Source organism: Amphiura filiformis, chromosome 11 (genome assembly GCF_039555335.1).
Source record: "Amphiura filiformis chromosome 11, Afil_fr2py, whole genome shotgun sequence".
Lineage (NCBI taxonomy): Eukaryota > Metazoa > Echinodermata > Ophiuroidea > Amphilepidida > Amphiuridae > Amphiura > Amphiura filiformis.
The window spans coordinates 36919464-36939032 of record NC_092638.1 but is presented as its reverse complement, the minus strand read 5'-3'; the positions used below and the strand labels follow the sequence as shown (position 1 = coordinate 36939032).

Here is a 19569-nt window from a genome sequence, read left to right as displayed (position 1 = left end):
ATTTCTGAACCGGTGTTTCATCTCAGCAATTGTAACATGTACAATAGTCGTTCTACGAAAACTATCAGGACCCGTAAAATCAATGGTCCATCAATTGATAATTTTGTATATGATTTGAACCAGATCGATTGGTCACCCGTTTATGATACTGAGAATGCTGATCTGGCATATAACACCTTCCATGATGCCATAAGCAACCTTTACAACAAACATTTTCCATTGTCAAATTCAAAAATGATGAAAAAGAATGAAGTTCCTCGCAAGCCATGGATCACTGCAGGCCTCTTACGCCCTATAAATAAGAAGCAGCGTCTCTATAAGTGTTTTCTTCACAAGCCTAACGCTGTTAATGAAAAGCATTATAAAACCTATTGCAATGTCCTTACTAATATTATGAGGCGATGTAAACACAACTACTATACAAATGTTTTTCAGAGTCACCGTACTAACCTAGCAAAAACATGGCGTACAATCAATGAGATTCTTGGTAAATCCAGGAATCAGTCATTGCCTGACCATTTCAACAACAATGGTATTGTAATTAGTGATCCATCTGACATTGCCGATTCATTTAATGAGTATTTTACCACCATTGGGCCAAAGCTTGCAAATTCTATTCCTCATGTAAACAATCGTGATCTGCATTCTTGTAAATCTAACTTATCCAATTCTTTCTTTTTTATCCCAACAGATCCAGAGGAAATACGGAAAGTTGTTGCTAAACTCAAACTTGGAAGTGCTGGACTTGATGACCGAAACCCTATGGTCTTCAAGCAAGTTATCCACCTCCTTGCTCTGCTATTATCCCACATCTTCAACATGTCCCTTCAGTCTGGTATAGTGCCCGGTAAACTGAAAATCGCCAAAGTCATTCCTATCCACAAGAAGGATGACCCTCATAAATTCTCAAATTACCGGCCTATCTCCGTCTTACCTATTTTTCCAAGATACTGGAACGGCTTGTTTACAATCGCCTCTATAATTACTTGTCTCGCTACAGTCTCCTTCACAACAATAACCAGTTTGGCTTTCGCGCTAATCATTCTACTGATATGGCCATTGCCCATCTTACCCAAACTGTTTATGATTCCTTAGATAAAAAAATTCCAACTGTCGGTGTTTTCATTGATCTGTCAAAGGCTTTTGACACGATCAACCATGATATCCTTCTCAGGAAGCTTAGTACTTACGGGATAAGAGGTCTTACCTTGACTTGGTTTGAAAATTATTTGAATAACCGTCAACAGGTTGTGTACTTCAACTCCCGACTTTCATCACATCTCCCGATCACTTGTGGCGTTCCTCATGGCTCAATCCTGGGTCCATTGCTCTTTCTTCTTTATATTAATGATCTCTCCCATGTATCCACCAAGCTTTCTTTTCTACTTTTTGCAGATGACACTAACATCTTCTTCTCACATCGTGATATAAATACCCTGGTTGCTACCATGAACACAGAATTAGATAAAGTTGCTTCATGGTTCCATGCCAACAAGCTTTCCTTGAACGTAGATAAAACTTCGTTCATGCTTTTCACCACCAGAGCTATGAAGAATAAACTCCCTGCTGTTCTCGATATTCGCATTGACAATAAAGTTATTGATCAAGTCTCTCACACAAAATTCTTGTGTATCATCATCGATGATAAACTATCTTGGGCTGATCATCTTTCATACATCTCAAGCAAAGTTGCCCGAAGTGCGGGTATTTTATCTAAGCTTCGTTATGTCCTTCCATCTGTCATCCTGAAATCACTCTATGACACCCTTGTGCTCCCCCATGAGTTATTGTAATATTGCTTGGGGTAGAGCTGCGTCTTCTCGCCTAAACCCTCTCTTTAGACTTCAGAAACGTGCAATCAGATATATCACCAATGCTGATTTTCGAGCACATACTGGGCCTTTGTTTGCCAATCTTAAAACTCTTCGTCTGGATGATATCAATGAACTTAATACTGCTATCTTTATGTTCAAAGCTCACAATTGCTTGCTTCCTGCACTTTTTTGACAACTATTTTCAATATAGTGCTACAATTCATAGTCATAATACAAGGCGTGTGAATAATTTAAGTTTTTTAAAACTCGCTTAAAAGCTTACCTAATGATTTTAACAGGAATTATCATTCTAACAATGACCCTCTTTCATTCTAACAAACACCCCTCTTTTGGGAAATGCAACACCCCTGGGGGCGACTATTCAAGGAAATATGGTATCTATGGTCTGTATACCTTCGTTGAATCAGTAATTTAGTAATTTGTTTTTTATTGCATCTCTAAATGCAACGATGAGAAGTAAATAAAAGTATACATTTTCAGAAAGAAAATGATGCAAGGAGTCCAACTAGCATATTAGATTCTTGCAAAAGTTAAGTTCTGCGCATGTCAAAGATGGCGTAAACATCAGCTGTCTTTTCCTGCCACCGAAATTGTTTTTATTTACACCATTATTAGAACCAGAGCAGCATAAACTATTTATATACCTAACAAGTTAAGTAATATCAAGATGCCAAGCAACAAAGGACAGAAAACTTCACAAGAAAAAGAAAGAAAACCAGGTGAGAAATATCGGCGTGTTTCGTCGACAGAAGGAGGTGCTGAATTCGACAACCCAGACACATCGGCGCTGTGCCGTGAGTGGAACTAACGCTGACATTATAAATAGACATATGAATCCCGCTATGAATACTATGAATATGATGGATAGCTCAGCGCAATTTGACATTATAATAAAGAGATTAGATGTGCTTGATTCGATAAATAATCGGTTGACAAATATAGAGAAAGAACTTATTGATATTAAAGCAGATGTTAGTCAAGTTGAAGAGCGACAGCAATCCCTAGAGGATGACATGGCATCTAAAGCCAGTGTAGAAGACTTCAACAGATTAGTCGACCATGTAGATTCTCTTGAAAACAGGCTACGAGAAATAACCTCATAGTGTTCGGATTGCCAGAAGGTGTAGAGGGTAATCAAGAAGTAGGTAATCAAAACAAGAAATGCAGTGACTTTCTAAAACCTTTTTCAAAGATCACCTAGAGCTGGAAGTCGAAGAAATAGAAAGGGCGATCGCACACCAACGTTTGCAAATAAGCAAAACACAATAAGTTAAGACCAATTCATATCGCTTTTTTGCGACACGGAGACAGACAACGGGTGCTGAATGCTGCGGTTAAACTTAAAGACAATCCATTCCCTGACGCTTAACAGTGATAATAGCAGAAGACTTGAGTAAGAAGTTGCAAGCAGAAAGACAGAAGTTATGGAAGAAGCGGTATGAACTATTACAAGAAAATAAGAACAGGAAAGTGTTTGTGAACATCCCAGCAGTCCTTCGTATTGTTGAACCGGATGGAACAAGCAGAAAGATAAAATCAAGTGAGATCTAAAAATAAACTTTAGAAATGGCAAACTGCTGCACTCATTCATTTAGTGTTTTTTCGGTGGCATAGGAACTCTATGGACATGTGTTTTTTATTTTTACCAACTTACAGAACCACAATTATGACTATGTTTTTTTGCTTAAAACTTGGTCTACCCTATGTAGGCAATTATTTCATTTTCATAGCCTACAAATGGAAGTTAATGTTCAAATTTCAATGTCTTTTTAATTTCTTCAATGTGGCAGCCAGCAATCGATACCCTTGTAAAAATTATACCATAAAGAACTTTACTAATGACTGACTTTAAAATATGTTCTTTAAATGTCAAAGGTCTCTGAGACCGAAATAAAAGACATGAACTCTTTTTATGGTTAAGAGATAAAAAATTCTCAATGTATTTTCTTCAAGAAACCCATAGCACTTTAAATGATATTAAGTGTTGGACCAATGAATGGGGCTCAAAAGCCTTGTGGAGCCATGGTACGACGAACAGTAAAGGTACTGGTATTTTGTTTCACAGTAATTTTGCTTACACAATTGAACACAGTGTTATTGACAATGATGGACGGTATATTATTGTTGATGTTAAAATTGCAGATAAATATTTACATGTGTTAATATATATGCTCGAATGATGATTGCCCTCAATTTTTTCGTGAAATTGATACTAATCTAAACCATTTCCAATGTGATCGAATAATTTACGGTGGCGATTTTAATTTTGTTTTTAATTTGGCTCTTGACAAAAAAGGTGGTAGAAAGCAAACAAATTTTAAGGCAAGATCGGAGGTATTGAAATTTATGGAGAAAAGATGCCTTATTGATATTTGGCGTGATATGAATCCAAATACAAAATGTTTTACATGGAAATCTAATGGTGACCCACCAATACTTTTGTCGTTTGGATTATTTCATAATTACAAAGACACTAAAAGCATGTGTTGAGAATTGTACTATATCCCATGGTTATCGAACAGATCACTCATTAATTTCTACTGTGTTTAATGACAATTATGAAAAGCCAGGTAAAGGGTACTGGAAATTAAATGTTTCGTTATTGAATGATATTAATTATGTAAACATGGTAAAAGCAGACATTGACAATATTGTAAAGGAGAATAGTGAAGCCGATCCTAGTATTTTATGGGAGACTATAAAATGTGTTGTAAGAGGTAATACTATAAGATATTCTGTTAAAAAAAAAAGCTAAAGAGCGAAATAACTTGCAAAAATCTCTTGAGAATGAAATTACAAATTTGGAAATGTTGTATGCACAAAATTCTAACCCAGATGTACTGGCATCTATTGAAGTTAAACAAAGGGAATTGGAATCTATGTATAATTATAGGGCCAAAGGGGCCATGATACATGTAGTAGAGCCAGGTGGGTCGAAGAAGGTGAAAAGAATTCCAAATACTTCTTAAATTTAGAAAACGGCACTTCACAAAGAAGAGTGTTTGTAAGTTAAATGATAAGCATGGTAATGTTATTACTGGTAGTGCTGCAATTCTGGATGAAGAAGTTGATTTCTACTCTGCACTTTATACAAGTACAATTGATAATCAGGATAGTAAAAGTATTCTCAATAAACTAGGCATTACTTTAAATGATATTCCCAAGGTGTCAAATGAACAGGCCAACTCATGTGAGGGAATTATGACAATTGGTGAGTGTCTCAATGCTGTAAAATCTATGCCAAATGGCAAAAGTCCAGGGTCTGATGGCTATCCCGTAGAATTCTTCAAAATTTTCTGGAACCAAATTGGGCCTATTTTGGTGAAATCTTTTAATTATTCTTTCAATAAAGGTTGTTTGTCAGTGAGTCAACGTAGAGGTGTTATTACATTGATTCCCAAAGAAGGAAAGATGAAGAATTTTAAAAACTGGAGGCCGATCTCCCTTTTGAATGTTGACTACAAAATAGCTGCCAAAGTGATTGCCAATCGAATGAAAAAGAATTTGAATTCTATTATATCATGTGATCAAACAGGTTTTTTGCCAAATAGATATATTGGTGAAAATGCTAGGCTAGTACTTGATATCATTGAGTATACAGAAGAGTATAATGTACCGGGTACCCTTTTCTTTATTGATTTTGAAAAAGCATATGACAAACTTGAATGGGATTTTGTGCAAAAGAGTCTAGAATTATTTGGTTTTGGAAGAGATCTGAAAAAATGGGTCAAAGTATTTTATACAGAAATAAGTAGTTGTGTTGTAAATAATGGTTATATGTCAACTTTTTTAAATTATCTCACAAGGCGGCCAAGGCTGCCCTTTAAGTTGTTATATTTTCATATTATGTGCAGAACTTATGGGTATCTCTATTCAAGTAAAAATAAAAAGGTGAAAGGTATTGTAATTAATGATAACCATGTTAAAATCACTCAATTTGCAGATGATACCACACTTATTTTAGATGGATCCAGAGAATCAATTTTGAATGCAGTTGATATCATACAAAATTTTGGTACAGTTTCTGGTTTGAAGTTAAATATCGATAAATCCACTTTTCTCAAAATTGGCTCTTTAAAAGATAATGTTGATAATCCAATTCCAGAGGAAAATTATCAGTGGTCAAAGGGCCCGTTAAATTTCTTGGGATAAATGTCTCTTTGGATAAGACTAAGCTGTTTGAGCTAAATTTTGATCCTCAATTAAAGAAGTTAAAAACTGTTTTAGACATCTGGTCGCAGAGGGACCTGACCCCAATAGGCAGAATTACAATTGTTAAATCACTGGCTCTTTCACAATTAACTTATTTATTTTCTGTTTTACCTACCCCTCCTCAAAATACATGAAACAAGTGGAGCAAATTATTTTCAAATTTATTTGGAATAGTAAACCAGATAAGGTTAAGAGAGATGTAATGTACTGTAACAAAGAAAATGGAGGTTTAAAAATGACAAATATTTCTCATTTTTGTAATGCCTTAAAAGTGACATGGGTAAAGAGATATTTAGATGATGATAATAAAGGAAAATGGAAAAGCCTTTTCTACAAGGAACTTTCCAAAGTTGGTGGTGAATGGGTTTGGTATTGTAAACCAAGGTCAGTCAATGATTTTAAGTATAAGAATATTCATAACTCCTTTTTGTGTGAGGTTATGAAGTCATGGTTTAATTTGAGAAATATATGTGTTGAAAATAATGATGATATTTTATGGCATAATTCTCATGTTAAGATAAACAGAGAAACAATTTATTATAAATCATGGTGTGAAAAAGGTGTGAACTTTGTTGGAGACTTAATTTTGAAAATCATTTTATGACATATGAAGAATTTCAAGCAAAGTACAATATTAAGTGTAACTTTTTGAAGTATTGCAGTGTAATTAATGCAGTCTCCAAACATTATAAACATCAGTTGACCCCTACTAGCATGCTAGACCGTGAGATACAGTTGATTAACCAACTCAGAGCTGCAAAAAAGGTTTGCTCATTTGCATATCAATTGCTGTGTCAGCAAAGCACAATCATCCCAACAGCTAAGCATAAATGGGAGATTGAATTTAATTGTGAGAGGGGCATGATGGATGTTGATTGGAAGCAGGTGTTTTCAATGCCATACAGGTGTACAATTGAAACTAAAGATCACTATTTTCAATTTAGATTCATCCATAGGATTCTTCCAACAAATGAATTCTTGTTTAAAATTGGAAAAATTGAAAGTGACAGATGCTCATTTTGTAAGAAAGCTAAGGAAACAATGAGACATTTAATGTGGGATTGTCACAGTGTATCAAGGTTTTGGGACAATATTATGAAATGGCTGAAAGATGTAAATATCAATGTGCAGCTAACATATTTTGACATTTGTCTTGGATGCTATAAAGATGATATAAATATGGTTTTCATAAATATGATTAAAAAAAAAAAAAAAAGATACATTTACAAGTGTAGAGTTCAAGAATTAAAACTGAATTTCTCTGATTTCAAGGTGTGGTTATACTTTATGGAAAAAGTTGAGAAAAATATTGCCTTCAGTAAAGATAAATATGGTGTTCATGTCAAGAAATGGGAACCAATGTATTGATAATACCATTTTAGAAAAGTTTTAGTCATATATTATGTAAAAATCATTGCTGGCTGATGTAATTTTTGTGTGTGTTTTTGTTAATATACATGTTTGTATATTGTTGTTTTTTGTGTCACTTTAATAAAGACCCTCACGGGCTAGAAAGATAAAAAAAGTTAAGTTTTTGAGGAAATCTCAAAAATTTATTTTACTTCTATTATTACTATTATTTATTTTACTTTACTGACTCGAGGAAGGTATACAGACTATACATAAAGAGGTTGTATTGTCATTTAGTAATAAAGTAATAAAGGAATTGAATGCTTACACCAAGCAGGTCCCTTGCTTTTCATCTTCTCCTTGTCTTCAGCCGGTGCATTCACAGGTTCCTCCAGGAGTTTCAGTGTGTCTAGTAAATCATTCAAGGTTGTCTTTGTTGCTGCAGCACTCACTGTCTCCTCTTCATCACCGTTGTCTTCATGGTCACCATCAGTCCTGGGGGAACCCTGAGAGGTCCTGAATGTTGAAGTACCCTGGTGGAATAAAGAGTTTGGAGAAAACACATAATAAGATGATGGGAATTGGTTATCATAACTTAAGAATTAATGTGGACAGAGTGTAAATGAGTAACAGATCCCACTTCTGAAAATGGAATAGGCCCTTGGGCAGGTGGCCAATGGTATCTGTGACATTGTGAACATTTATTGAACAGAAGAAAGAACCTCTGCCTGTTACAACTCAGCGATACCATAACTCATCCCGGTCAAGCCCATCGACATATTTCATTGTCCGGCCCGCAGAGTTTGAACATTTTTAAATCCGATCCGCTGTTGGATAACAAATCCAATTTCTGAAAATTGATTTGGGCAGCTACAACCCAGGAAATTAATAGTTGGCACACCTGCACTAAACAATGGAAATGTGTGCCCTATTAAAATTGGGGAGGCGAGGGAAACATGCATGTAATATATGTGAAGTACAGACTCCCCTATATCTCACCTTCCCCACTCCCCATCATTCAATGTTGGAGGTCTCACGGACCTGTTGACAACATGGCTTGGTCCGACATTGAATTGGGGGAGCGGGGCAGAGATATACCAAAAGACAGGCAAACTGTGCCAACCTTTTTTCCTGGATTGTCCGAGTCAAATCCTAAATATTGCATCTGTTTTCCGCTTTTACTCAATAACTTTGCAACGGAATGTTGTATTATCTTCATATTTCACACAAACACATATAAGTAATAGGGCTTTACGATAAATAAAAAAAATAGAAAAAATGTATTTGTTTATTTAGGGTGTGGTCATTAAAAACATCGCTAATGCCTGGTTTTGCGTCTTTGCTTGGGTCTGAATTACGCGAAAACTCTTTGACAAAAAAGAAAGAATGACTTTTAAATGCAGTATTACATCGAATTGCTTCTAATTCAAATGATAAATAAAAAGAACTGAATGAGCAATTTTCAATCACCTATTATTACATCAAATTAATGTAATTGCACCCGTATCATAGATAGGGCAATTTTACGTATGTTTATAATTATAAAAACATTATCAGTGCGGAAATTACGATGATATTTGTACAGTGTCGTAAAATATAGGTAGACATACAGAAAAAAGACGGACATTGGCTTATGACAAATATAATATGATGAAGAATATTGTAAAATAAAAATGAAAAAGAAATCTAAATACATTCAGGGGCTCGAACCCGTGTTCCACTGCACCTGAGGCAGATGCCGTATCAATTGCGCCACAGAGCTGTGTAACTTCAATAGGCTTAAACTATAATATAATGCTATTCAAGAAGCATGTATATAAATATACGCTCTACAAACGGTATACAGTCTAAAAAATTACTCTCTTACGGCATTTGTTTCATTAAATGAATATTTATCATATAGCAGGTGTTGGCTGACATTGTGCTTCACATTTAGTTCAGTTTTTGTCCGGGATAAATGACTACGGGACAAAATCGGACGGTATACTACGTCTTTAAAGAGTAAAGAGTTTTAATATAATATTACTTTCTTTTTATTTATACAAACGTGTATATCGCTCGCTTTTTGTCCCAAAGTCATTTTACCCCGCCCAAAACTGAAATAAATGTGAGCACAATGTCAGCCAACACCTGCTATAATGATAAATATTCAGTTAATGAAACAAATGCCGTAAAAGTGTGATTTGTTTGACTGTATACCGTTGTAGAGCGATATTTATATACATGCATCTTGAATAGCATTATATTATAGTTTAAGCATGTTGAAGTAACACAGCTCTGTGGTTCAATGGATACGGCATCTGCCACAGGCGATTGGAACACGGGTTCGAGCCCCTGAATATATTTAGATTTCTTTTCTTTTCTTTTTTGTTATTATTTTACAATATCCTTCATCATATTATATTCATCATTATATTAATTTTTGCCAATGTCCGTCCTTCTTTTTTTCTGTATTTCTACCTTTATTTTACGGCACTGTACAAATATCACCATAATTGCCGCACCGAGTTGTTTGTCAAAATGGAAACTCGGATGGCTTTCAAAACAGAGCATCACGTGTCCACGGCCATGATGATTGAACTGAAAAAAGTTTGAAATTGCCAATAACAATGCCTAATATGGCCATTATATACCATGAGAGATTTTTCAATTCAGAAAAAAATATTTGAATCGTTTTTTACGAAAAATGTGAATTTTAAGGTGTTACAATCCAAACCGGAAACAAGTTTCGTTCATTCAGGTTGCATGAGATATGATGTGCATATAAATGGTAAAAAATGATGCTTTTATAGCACTTAGGAGAAAGTCATATTTTCAAATTACAGCAGATATACAGTTTTGTTGGTTGCGTAGGCCTATACAATTTAAACATTGAATATTGAAAAAGGATTTATTGATGATCGATAATCGATAATAATTGATTATCGATATTATTTTTGATTAATTTTAATGTTTGCATATTGAAACGAATATGGGGATTAATCCATGAAAATTTAGTGGCCATATGCTTAATGCTTTATATTTTATAAGCCAAAATATGAAATTACATGCATTTTTGGAAGAATTATCATAGCTTTAAACTACGAAAATAATCGGCAATCATATAATATTCTTTTGACTTATCCCTTATTTCACAATATTTTTTATCAATATGAACTTTACATATTGATATGAATGTGAGGATTACTCCCTGAAAATTTGGTGGTCATACCTTTTATGGTTTTAGTTTATAAACCAAAATATGAAGTTAGATGCATATTTTGGACGAGTTATCATAGCTTTAAACTTCGAAAATAATCGGCAATTATATAACATTCTTTTGACTTATACCTTATTTCACAATATCTTTTGTTAATATTAATTCCATATATTGATATGCATGTGAGGATTATTTCCTGAAAATTTGGTGGCCATACCTTTAACGGTTTTTATTTTACAAGCCAAAATATGAAATTAGATGCATATTTTTGGAATTGATTCGGACAACCCAGGAAATTAATAGTTGGCACACCTGCACTAAACAATGGAAATGTGTGCCCTATTAAAATTGGGGAGGCGAGGGAAACATGCATGTAATATATGTGAAGTACAGACTCCCCCCTATATCTCACCCTTCCCCACTCCCCATCATTCAATGTTGGAGGGTCTCACGGACCTGTTGACAACATGGCTTGGTCCAACATTGAATTGGGGGAGCGGGGGCAGAGATATACCAAAAGACAGGCAAACTGTGCCAACCTTTTTTTCCTGGATTGTAGGTGGCCAATGGTATGAGTCACATTGCACATTGACTGTCCAAGGAATAGGCTATGGAAGAGGTTACATGGTCATCAGGTTGTCCCCCTCAAGAAATTGCATTCTTTTTATGCTTTTTTCTTCTTCTTCTTTTTTTTTTTTTATGGCCCCATTTCCATCCCTGTATGGGATATTGGTATGGGTCAAACAGAGAAGGTAAAACAGTGCAACTTGCATGCATGTGTACTTTTCCAACACTGTTCTTTAGCAATGTTTGTATGTGACACAGCATAAACAGGGAAGTAATATTCTTATTGGCTGATTGAATCACACCATGAACATCGCCACCTCATTCGCTGAACAAGCCGTGTAGTATCACACAACCCTGGAAGGCACTGTTCTTTTTATTCAGTAATTCTTTAAACTGGGCACACAGATTGACAAGTGCCAACCTTGTCAGTTGAGAACTGTAGTCCTTCTATCAGGTACATATTGTGGAAATCAGACTTGGATTCTCAATGGACTTTGGTCTGTCCCTTTATCAAACTTATCCTCCTCCATTCATGTCATTATTCACACAATATTTAGTATATTATTTTTGCTGATCCTGACCGACCCAGAAGAAACAATGTGGCTTGTTAAAACTCAGTGGTGACTCGCTCTGACCCAGCCCAACCCATCGATATATTCCCTTAGAGTTTGAACATCCGCTATCAGTCCGGGGTATTTCGGATTATTGGGATGCCTCGCAGGGCATTCGCACTAATTATTCTCATACACCTTGCATCAGTGTTGTTCTCATATAACTCTACACACTTACAGAAAATATCTCGTCCACCTTGCGTCCCACACTGCTCGCCGTCCCAGGTCTTGGTTCCTGTAGATGGTTACCTTCACTTGGTCCCATACCAGACTGTGGTCTGCTATCAGACATGCTTCCTGACCGCCTCTTGGTTTCAAACATGCTTTTCTGATTGTTCTTATTGCTGGCGGAACTGGAGCTTCTTGGCCTTCCTTTGTTGCCTGGTTTCTTGGAGATTTTACCGCTTGCTTGCAAGAATTTGATCTCCTGTTCAGCCTTCTCTTTGATCTCCTTTTGTTTTTCCTCTCGCTTCCTTTGTAATTCCTGTGATATATGAGAAAACCAAGGGTGAAAATAAGAGCTTTTCTGCCAGGACTCAGTTTGGGAAAAACAGTAAGTCCTGGTTCACCTGAATTTAGTTGGGACCAGGACTCACTTTAGTCTAAACAGGACTCACTTTTGTTTTAGTAGCAGTCAGAATTTGGGCCAAAAATGGTCTAATATCCAATGGCATACATGTAGTCCAATAGTCTGTTTTCAACAATAATAGTGCAAATTCTGACCTCGCATTGCAGAGAACGCCATTTTGGTTCACCATTTCCTTGGTATCTTAATACATGTATCATGTTTGAAAATTCTATAGGGACATGCTATGGTTCAGAACAAATAGTGTAGCCTGGTGCTGTGATTTTTAATCTGAATGGGCTACAATATGATGGGCAAGGCCTGTAGCTCCCCCTTGGCTCAAACCAGGATGAATCATCTGAGCACCATCTAACAACAAGGCAGTTAACACTTCCGTATACCTTCCTCGAGTCAGTAAAGTTACAAACCAAATTTTGAGATTTTCTCAAAACTGTCAATTTGTGCAGGAATCTGTTATGCTAGTTGGATTCCTTGCATCATTTCCGTTCTGAAAATGTAACTTTTATATACTTCTCATCATTACATTTAGAGATACAATAAAAAACAAAATCTAAATGGAGAAATGTATACATGTAGCTGGACATCTTTGAGAACAAAATAAATTCATACCATGTTTTTGATGTTCAGTCACAAAATAGGATACAATATAGGTCATTTACATGGTAAAGGGGGTAACTTTGGATTTTTAATATATCGATCCGTAGTGGTCTAATAAAGATGTTCAAAAATCAATCAATTTTGCTCTTTCAATTCCTATTTTCTATTGATTTCTGTAATGCTTATTGGTCCATATCTCTAACTAAGCACTGGCGACTTTACACTGGGTTCACGGGGGATGATTACATATTATTTAATCTGCAATCAGGGAAATAAAATAAAGTCTGCACAAAAAGTAACTCAGCTGTTATAAATACGCCTATAGATTCACAACTAATAATTGTTTTCAAAATATTTCAACATAAAAAGGAAGATTTATTTAGGCGCATTTTGATACCCCATTTGTCCAATTTTGTTCAATATTGACAATACAGCAGTGTTTTGAAAGAAAAATACCCCAATTTAAAAGTTGCAGTTATTTGTATTGATTTGAAGTAAGCGCGAAGATAATGGCGGGCTTTACGTGTTTACAGTGCTGGCTTTATAACCATTGATCGCTGTAAACTGCAACTTTTAAATTCGGGTATTTTTCTGTAAAAGCACTACAGTGTTGTTAATATTGAACGACATTTGACGAATAGGGTATCAAAATGTGTGTAAATAAATCATCCTTCTCTGTATGTTGAAATATTGTGAAAACAATTATTAGTTCTAAATCTATAGGCGTATTTATAACAGCTGAGTTACTTTTTGTGCAGACTTTAGTTGGCACACTTGCATTTCCCCCCTTCCAATGAGCAAGGGATCACAACCATGTATCCCATGAATTTCAAGCAGACACTCTCCCACTTTATGCCACATACCCCACCCCACCCCACACCATCAATTGATGCTGAGGCATCTTGCAGGTCTGCTGTTGAAATGGCTTTGCTCAAAATTGTATTGGGGGGAGAAGGAAGAATCTGATGTTAGTATGCCAACATTAATTCCTTGATTGTAGGAGTCACTCTGGATCTTTAAGTGTAATCACCAACTTTGATATGAATAGAAAGATTTTGGCACCTTCAATCTCTAAGAAAAATACTTCACTCTTAAATTTCTCCCCAAACCAACTGTTACATATCTATTTATCTTTCTCTCTCTCTCTCTCTTTTATTACCTATCACTTATACTATAAGTCTCAAAGGTTATTATGAAACAACAATTCAAAATAAATTCAGACAAGTTGCATACTTCTATACAAAGTAGCTTGGCCATGTCATTGCACTTTTGGTTTGATTCTTTGAATGTTTGAAATAATCATCTGATTGAATTGGTGATATGGGCAATTCCAATTGAAATCCATACACCCCCTATGGAAGACATGACCTTAATCTTCCACACAGGGTGGGGTGTAAATATCAAATGACACCACCCATTTAGGTAACCCCATTTGAAATTCACACCCCCTGTATGCAAATTTAAGGTCATGCCTTCCACAGCGGGCGTAAGGATTCCTACTGGAACAGCCCAATACACCTTTTAATCACTCACCTCAATTGCCGCATGCCTTGCTTGCCTCTGCTTCTCCTCCCTCGCTCTCTTCCTATCATTATCCTTCCTATGCCCCCTCTCTTCTTCCTGTGCCTCCCGCTCCAACATCAACTCCCTCTCCATCTTCTTCTGATTCAGTATCCTCCTAATCTCCACCTCTCCATCTTTCCTCCTCTTGCTGTTCTTCCTATACCACCTCTGAATCTTTGTCGCCGAATCGTTCACCGACTGGATATAATCCTCCGCGGCAGAACTCCTGAGTGGATTTTGCTCCACAGGCTGTCTATGTGGAGTCGGCGAATCCACTGATTGCCTACTGGGAGGAGGGGTTTGTCCCCTACCTTGGGGTGCATGTCTATTGCTATTTTTATTCTTGCTACCACTAGTCCTTGTCGGGCTCGAAGGATGAAAAGTTTTTGATGAAGATGTCACAAAGCGGACGTCTTCTTCCACTAACCGAGAGGTATCTTGGTTGATACTTTCGGCACCTAGGGAGTTTCTTAATATGGAATCGGCATCGTGTCTGTAAGAGACTTGATTGTCTTGTTTTGTAAGTAAGTTTGAATTGGTATTCCTATGCTGAGAGATTCCGATGCTAGTGTTGTCGTGCGTGGCATCTTGTCTTACGCTATTTAGTGTGAAAGAGTCTATGGTGCTACTGCTACGTGCGCTGACAGGGATTGGGAAAGCTCTTCCTGATGGCTACAAGATATATAAAGAAACAAAAATGGTTATACTAGCATAAAAGTTCATCTTTTTTGGTAGAATTCATAATTAATGATTTAAACCCATGATCTCAACACAAAATTAAGACGTACATCAAAATTTCGGTCACAACTTTGACTTTCATCATGAGACTGGCAACCTGAGTACAACCTCGTCGGGAATCTCCAAGCACATGCACATTGAATCACCCTGCCACCAAGTTAATTTGGACAAGGTCAAAATCCTTGACTGGTTTGTGTGTGAAGGAGTCAATTTACATCAGAGTCATCAAACCATCACTTAACTGTGACAGAGGCCGATGCCAAGTTACCAAGATTGTATGACCAAGTTTTGGGGTCAAGTGTCCAAAAGGTCACTGATCCCAAACTTGGGTTGCCAGTCACTTGATGAAGGTCAAAGTTGTGACTGAAAATTTGAGGTACATCTTAATTTTGTGTTGAGATCATAGATTCAATCATTAAAATGGTTATATTACTGCTAATCATATCATTCAAAAAACTTGGTGACCATTAATATTTTGAGTAAAATTCACCCCTTGAAACAAATATTTGTTAGTTCTTAACACTTTCCTATGCAGGTCACATTTTTGCGACTTCAGGAAAATCCCACTCTGTGGGCACAATGCAATCTGGCCAATAATGCAAGCCCATGACGGCCATCTTGGATTTGCCGGTAAGGGTAATTACTTCATAAAAAAATGGTATTTAAAAAATATTTCTTTTAAAATGATTATTCCTCACGAGCAGTTTTGAAATGTACATCCAAGACGGCCAGGGCTTGTGCCAGGTCGCGTTATTATGCAGTGTTCACATAGTGGGATTCATAAAAAAATGTGACTTTCCTGCAGGAAGTGCTAACTGGGCCCATGATTATTCTAACATATTTGAACTTTTCTTCTCTACATATAAAGATGTGCGCACAGACATCAAACCTGGTTTTGAATATAAGTGATTACTTTGATTACAGTTACCTGAGATAAATAATAACTGAATCTGTTAGAAAGTTTGTTTTCTGAACCACAGGTGTTTCTAAAATCCTTCTCCAAAAGTTATTTCCCGCTGATTGGGCTATTCCAGTTGAAATCCATACCCCCTATGGAAGACATGACCTTAAACTTCCACACAGGGAGTGTGAATTTCAAATGGGGTTACATGAATGGATGACTCCATTTGAAATCTACACCCCCTGTGTGGCAGATAATATAATGTCTTCCATAGGGGGTGTATGGATTTCAACTAGAATAGGCCATTGTCTTGGCAGGCAATCATGGTACCAGGACACATATCTGGATCTTTACAGCACATACACATCAGTGTTCTAGTTGTACACCGAATTTAGCGTCACAATGATCAGTAGTGCCAATAATCTCCAAAGAATTTTGAAAGTGCCTGTGATGTAATTTAGCTCAAGTCTTACCAAGTCGTCCCATCTATTCACGGTGGTGTTCTTCCTGGGTTTAGTTACTGCCGATGATCTGTTCTTAATGACTGGTTGGTGATTGGTGTCAAATAGAGCTAAGAAATCATCAGTCCTGTGAAAAAAAGTGACTAAGTTGTGATGCAGCCTCAGCTATAATATAGGGATCAACATGAATGGCATTCTTCTTGTACTTTCAAATTCTTTGAGGGTAGACAGTCACATCCACATATACATTTACCTGTTAATTAAAGGAGTGATCCTAGCATACTCTTTTTATGATATTTTTCAGCAGATGTCCAAGAAAAAAGCTTATTCCTAAAATTTCAGTTGATTCCGATTTTGCATTTACGAGTTATGCATGATTATGCATGTATGTGTATTACACTACTCCATAGACAATGTGATATAATTTTGTTCTGGTATACCAGAACATACTTCAAGTTTCACGAAAACAAATTAATCTGCAAGAAATGAAATTTTTTGTACATAAACATTATGTAGCCAGAGGTTTCCAGTGGTATAAAAATCTCAACTTTTTTTAGAAAAGTGGGGAGATGATGCTGTGGATCACGAAATGCCCTTTTAATGGTTATTACAACTCTTATTGAATAATTTGTGGTCATCATGGACCATTTCCATAATATACATGTAGAGTAAGCAGTGTGAGACACTGTATACTCAATAATATCATCCAGGAGCGCAAATGGAGGGTATGGGGTCAGTCAACAGTTGCCTGGGAGTAAACTGATAGGGTCCTCTGTTTAAGAAAATTACTGTGCTCATTTTCCAGGATTTGTGTTTGGGTCCAATATGTGTGTGACACATAGGGGCGTGTGTGTGGGGTGGGGTCTAGGGGGGTTGGGGTGACCAGTCAAAACTTACGTGTCACTCTGCCTGCCAGTGTTACCACCTCTAGCTGTGCTTTGCTCACTAGCATTACTCCTGTGACTAAGTTCTGGATTGAAACTACCACCTAAGGCATTCAATTACAAAGAGAGAACATTAATTAATAAGAATACATGTAGCCAATTTACCTGGTGCCTTCATCAGAGAAAAGCAATCGCAGACAATGCCGGCAGCACTTTTACAAGGCAAAAAGCAATTTTTTAGGCATTGCTGACATTGTGCCTTCACGAAAGAAAGTTTCCAATGACTAAGACTCAACTTTTGAGATGGTTTGTATGTTTGAAGGTGCAAAATTAACCAAAGGGCATGTTGTTTCACTGCTCCATTCAGGAATTTCAATCATCACAACAAATCGTTTCTGAATTTGATTAACAAGTGACATTAGGCGCAAGCTAGTATTTTTAATTCAGTCTTCGATTACACATGTAGCTTGCATTTATTAAAGTATTGTGAGCATTATAGCAGATGTAGCTGCCTAGAATAAGCATTCTCTAAAGTTTGTTCGGTTTATATAAGGCGAAAAATAAGACTCATAACACCCGTGTATTGATATAGAATGGCATGCACGCAGCTGGGTGCAATGCTTACACTAGTTGTGCATTGTGCAATGCGTGACTGGCGCATAAAAATAAGACTCATAACACCCGTGTATTGATATAGAATGGCATGCACGCAGCTGGGTGCAATGCTTACACTAGTTGTGCATTGTGCAATGCGTGACTGCGCTGACGCTTATGTGAATTTATGCGGCGTGAGTTGGAACTTGATTGACTCACGCAGTAACAAAAGCTGAAAAATTTCCGCCTTATGTAAACCAAACAAACTTTAATAGCAGAAAATTGCATGGCTTTGCAATTTCCACATCCATCTTGGAAGTTGGTTTTAAATGAAATATAAAAGAGGTTTCTACAAAATAAATGTTTCTCCCATCTGTTTTAACTAAAAAAATGTTTATTATAAAAGTATTTTCTATTTGAACAAGCAGGCAGACACAAAAAACAGAGAAGAAAGTTTCTACCTACCTCGTTTGTGTTTGACATTGGCCCCTTCACTGCTCCCAGAGCTTGCTACAAATCCATTTACATCTCCCTGAATATAAATAATAATCACAAAATATACAATTATGCACAAAACACCTGTTATTCAGAAGATATCTTACACTTTCCACAATCAGTGGCACACAGCGTCATCATCCCTATATCTTTGTGTCAAAATTTGCTGTGATAGTAGGGCAAATCCACTAGTTCTTCAACAGACACGCATGGCGATTATATTCGAGATTTGTGACTCAGGCAAAGCTCACCACCATGTACGATAAAAATATACGCTTCATTCCCAGTATGAATGGAGCGTTACCATTCATCATCTGAATAACTCATTTTTACGTCATATAAAAACAAGTCAAATAAGGACATGGACCATTGCTATACATTAAAATCTTTCTAGACAGGGTGATCCCCCAGGTATTTGGTCTATTATGACAGCCTAATACTTACAGTAGAGCCAAACCTCTCTGTCCGACTTTTGTTCACAGTACCATCTGCACTGCTACCAGTTTTCCTACTTCCCCCACTAGACTTTGGCCTCTTGCTGATGCTACTTGACCCGATGGCACCCCCAGATACCCCCAAGACGGCTGCCAACCCCGCTGTGCCACTCCTTGGTGTACCTGCACAAAGAAGACAAGAGTTGGTGAAATGCAGTTCAAAAGCACAAACTTCAAAGTCTAGGATTGTACAAGATTATGTATTCAAAACCACTCTGCCATTAAAGGCTCTAGATGCGGAGTCTGATTTTGTTTTCTACAGTAATTACATATATGTGACCTGATCTGATCCACTCAGGCCAAAGTTGGATATTTTGAAAACTGAGTTACATCATACATGTTTTACCATTACTAACTTGCTATGCTCAGTACATACACCTGATGTTGAATCCCCAGGGGTCTTGAATGCTTGGTAGCAAAGTCATGTTCTTTTTATATGTCCATGTTGTTAAGTTTTTTCTGCTCACTCTTTGTCTATTTAA

At 36.6% G+C, this 19569-nt stretch overlaps 1 protein-coding gene across 1 annotated transcript in view; it reads right to left on the bottom strand.

Moving 5' to 3' along the window:
• Nucleotides 1–19569, bottom strand: part of LOC140164805 (centrosomal protein of 131 kDa-like) — a 49689-nt gene that overhangs the window by 20388 nt on the left and 9732 nt on the right. Inside the window, exons 3-9 of the mRNA XM_072188174.1 lie at nucleotides 19038–19210; nucleotides 18564–18630; nucleotides 17518–17608; nucleotides 16633–16747; nucleotides 14491–15192; nucleotides 11953–12258; nucleotides 7726–7930 (exon numbers count right to left, since the gene is read on the bottom strand). Of these exons, the coding sequence (XP_072044275.1) occupies nucleotides 7726–7930; nucleotides 11953–12258; nucleotides 14491–15192; nucleotides 16633–16747; nucleotides 17518–17608; nucleotides 18564–18630; nucleotides 19038–19210 (1659 nt within the window). The remainder of the gene's footprint in view (nucleotides 1–7725; nucleotides 7931–11952; nucleotides 12259–14490; nucleotides 15193–16632; nucleotides 16748–17517; nucleotides 17609–18563; nucleotides 18631–19037; nucleotides 19211–19569) is intronic.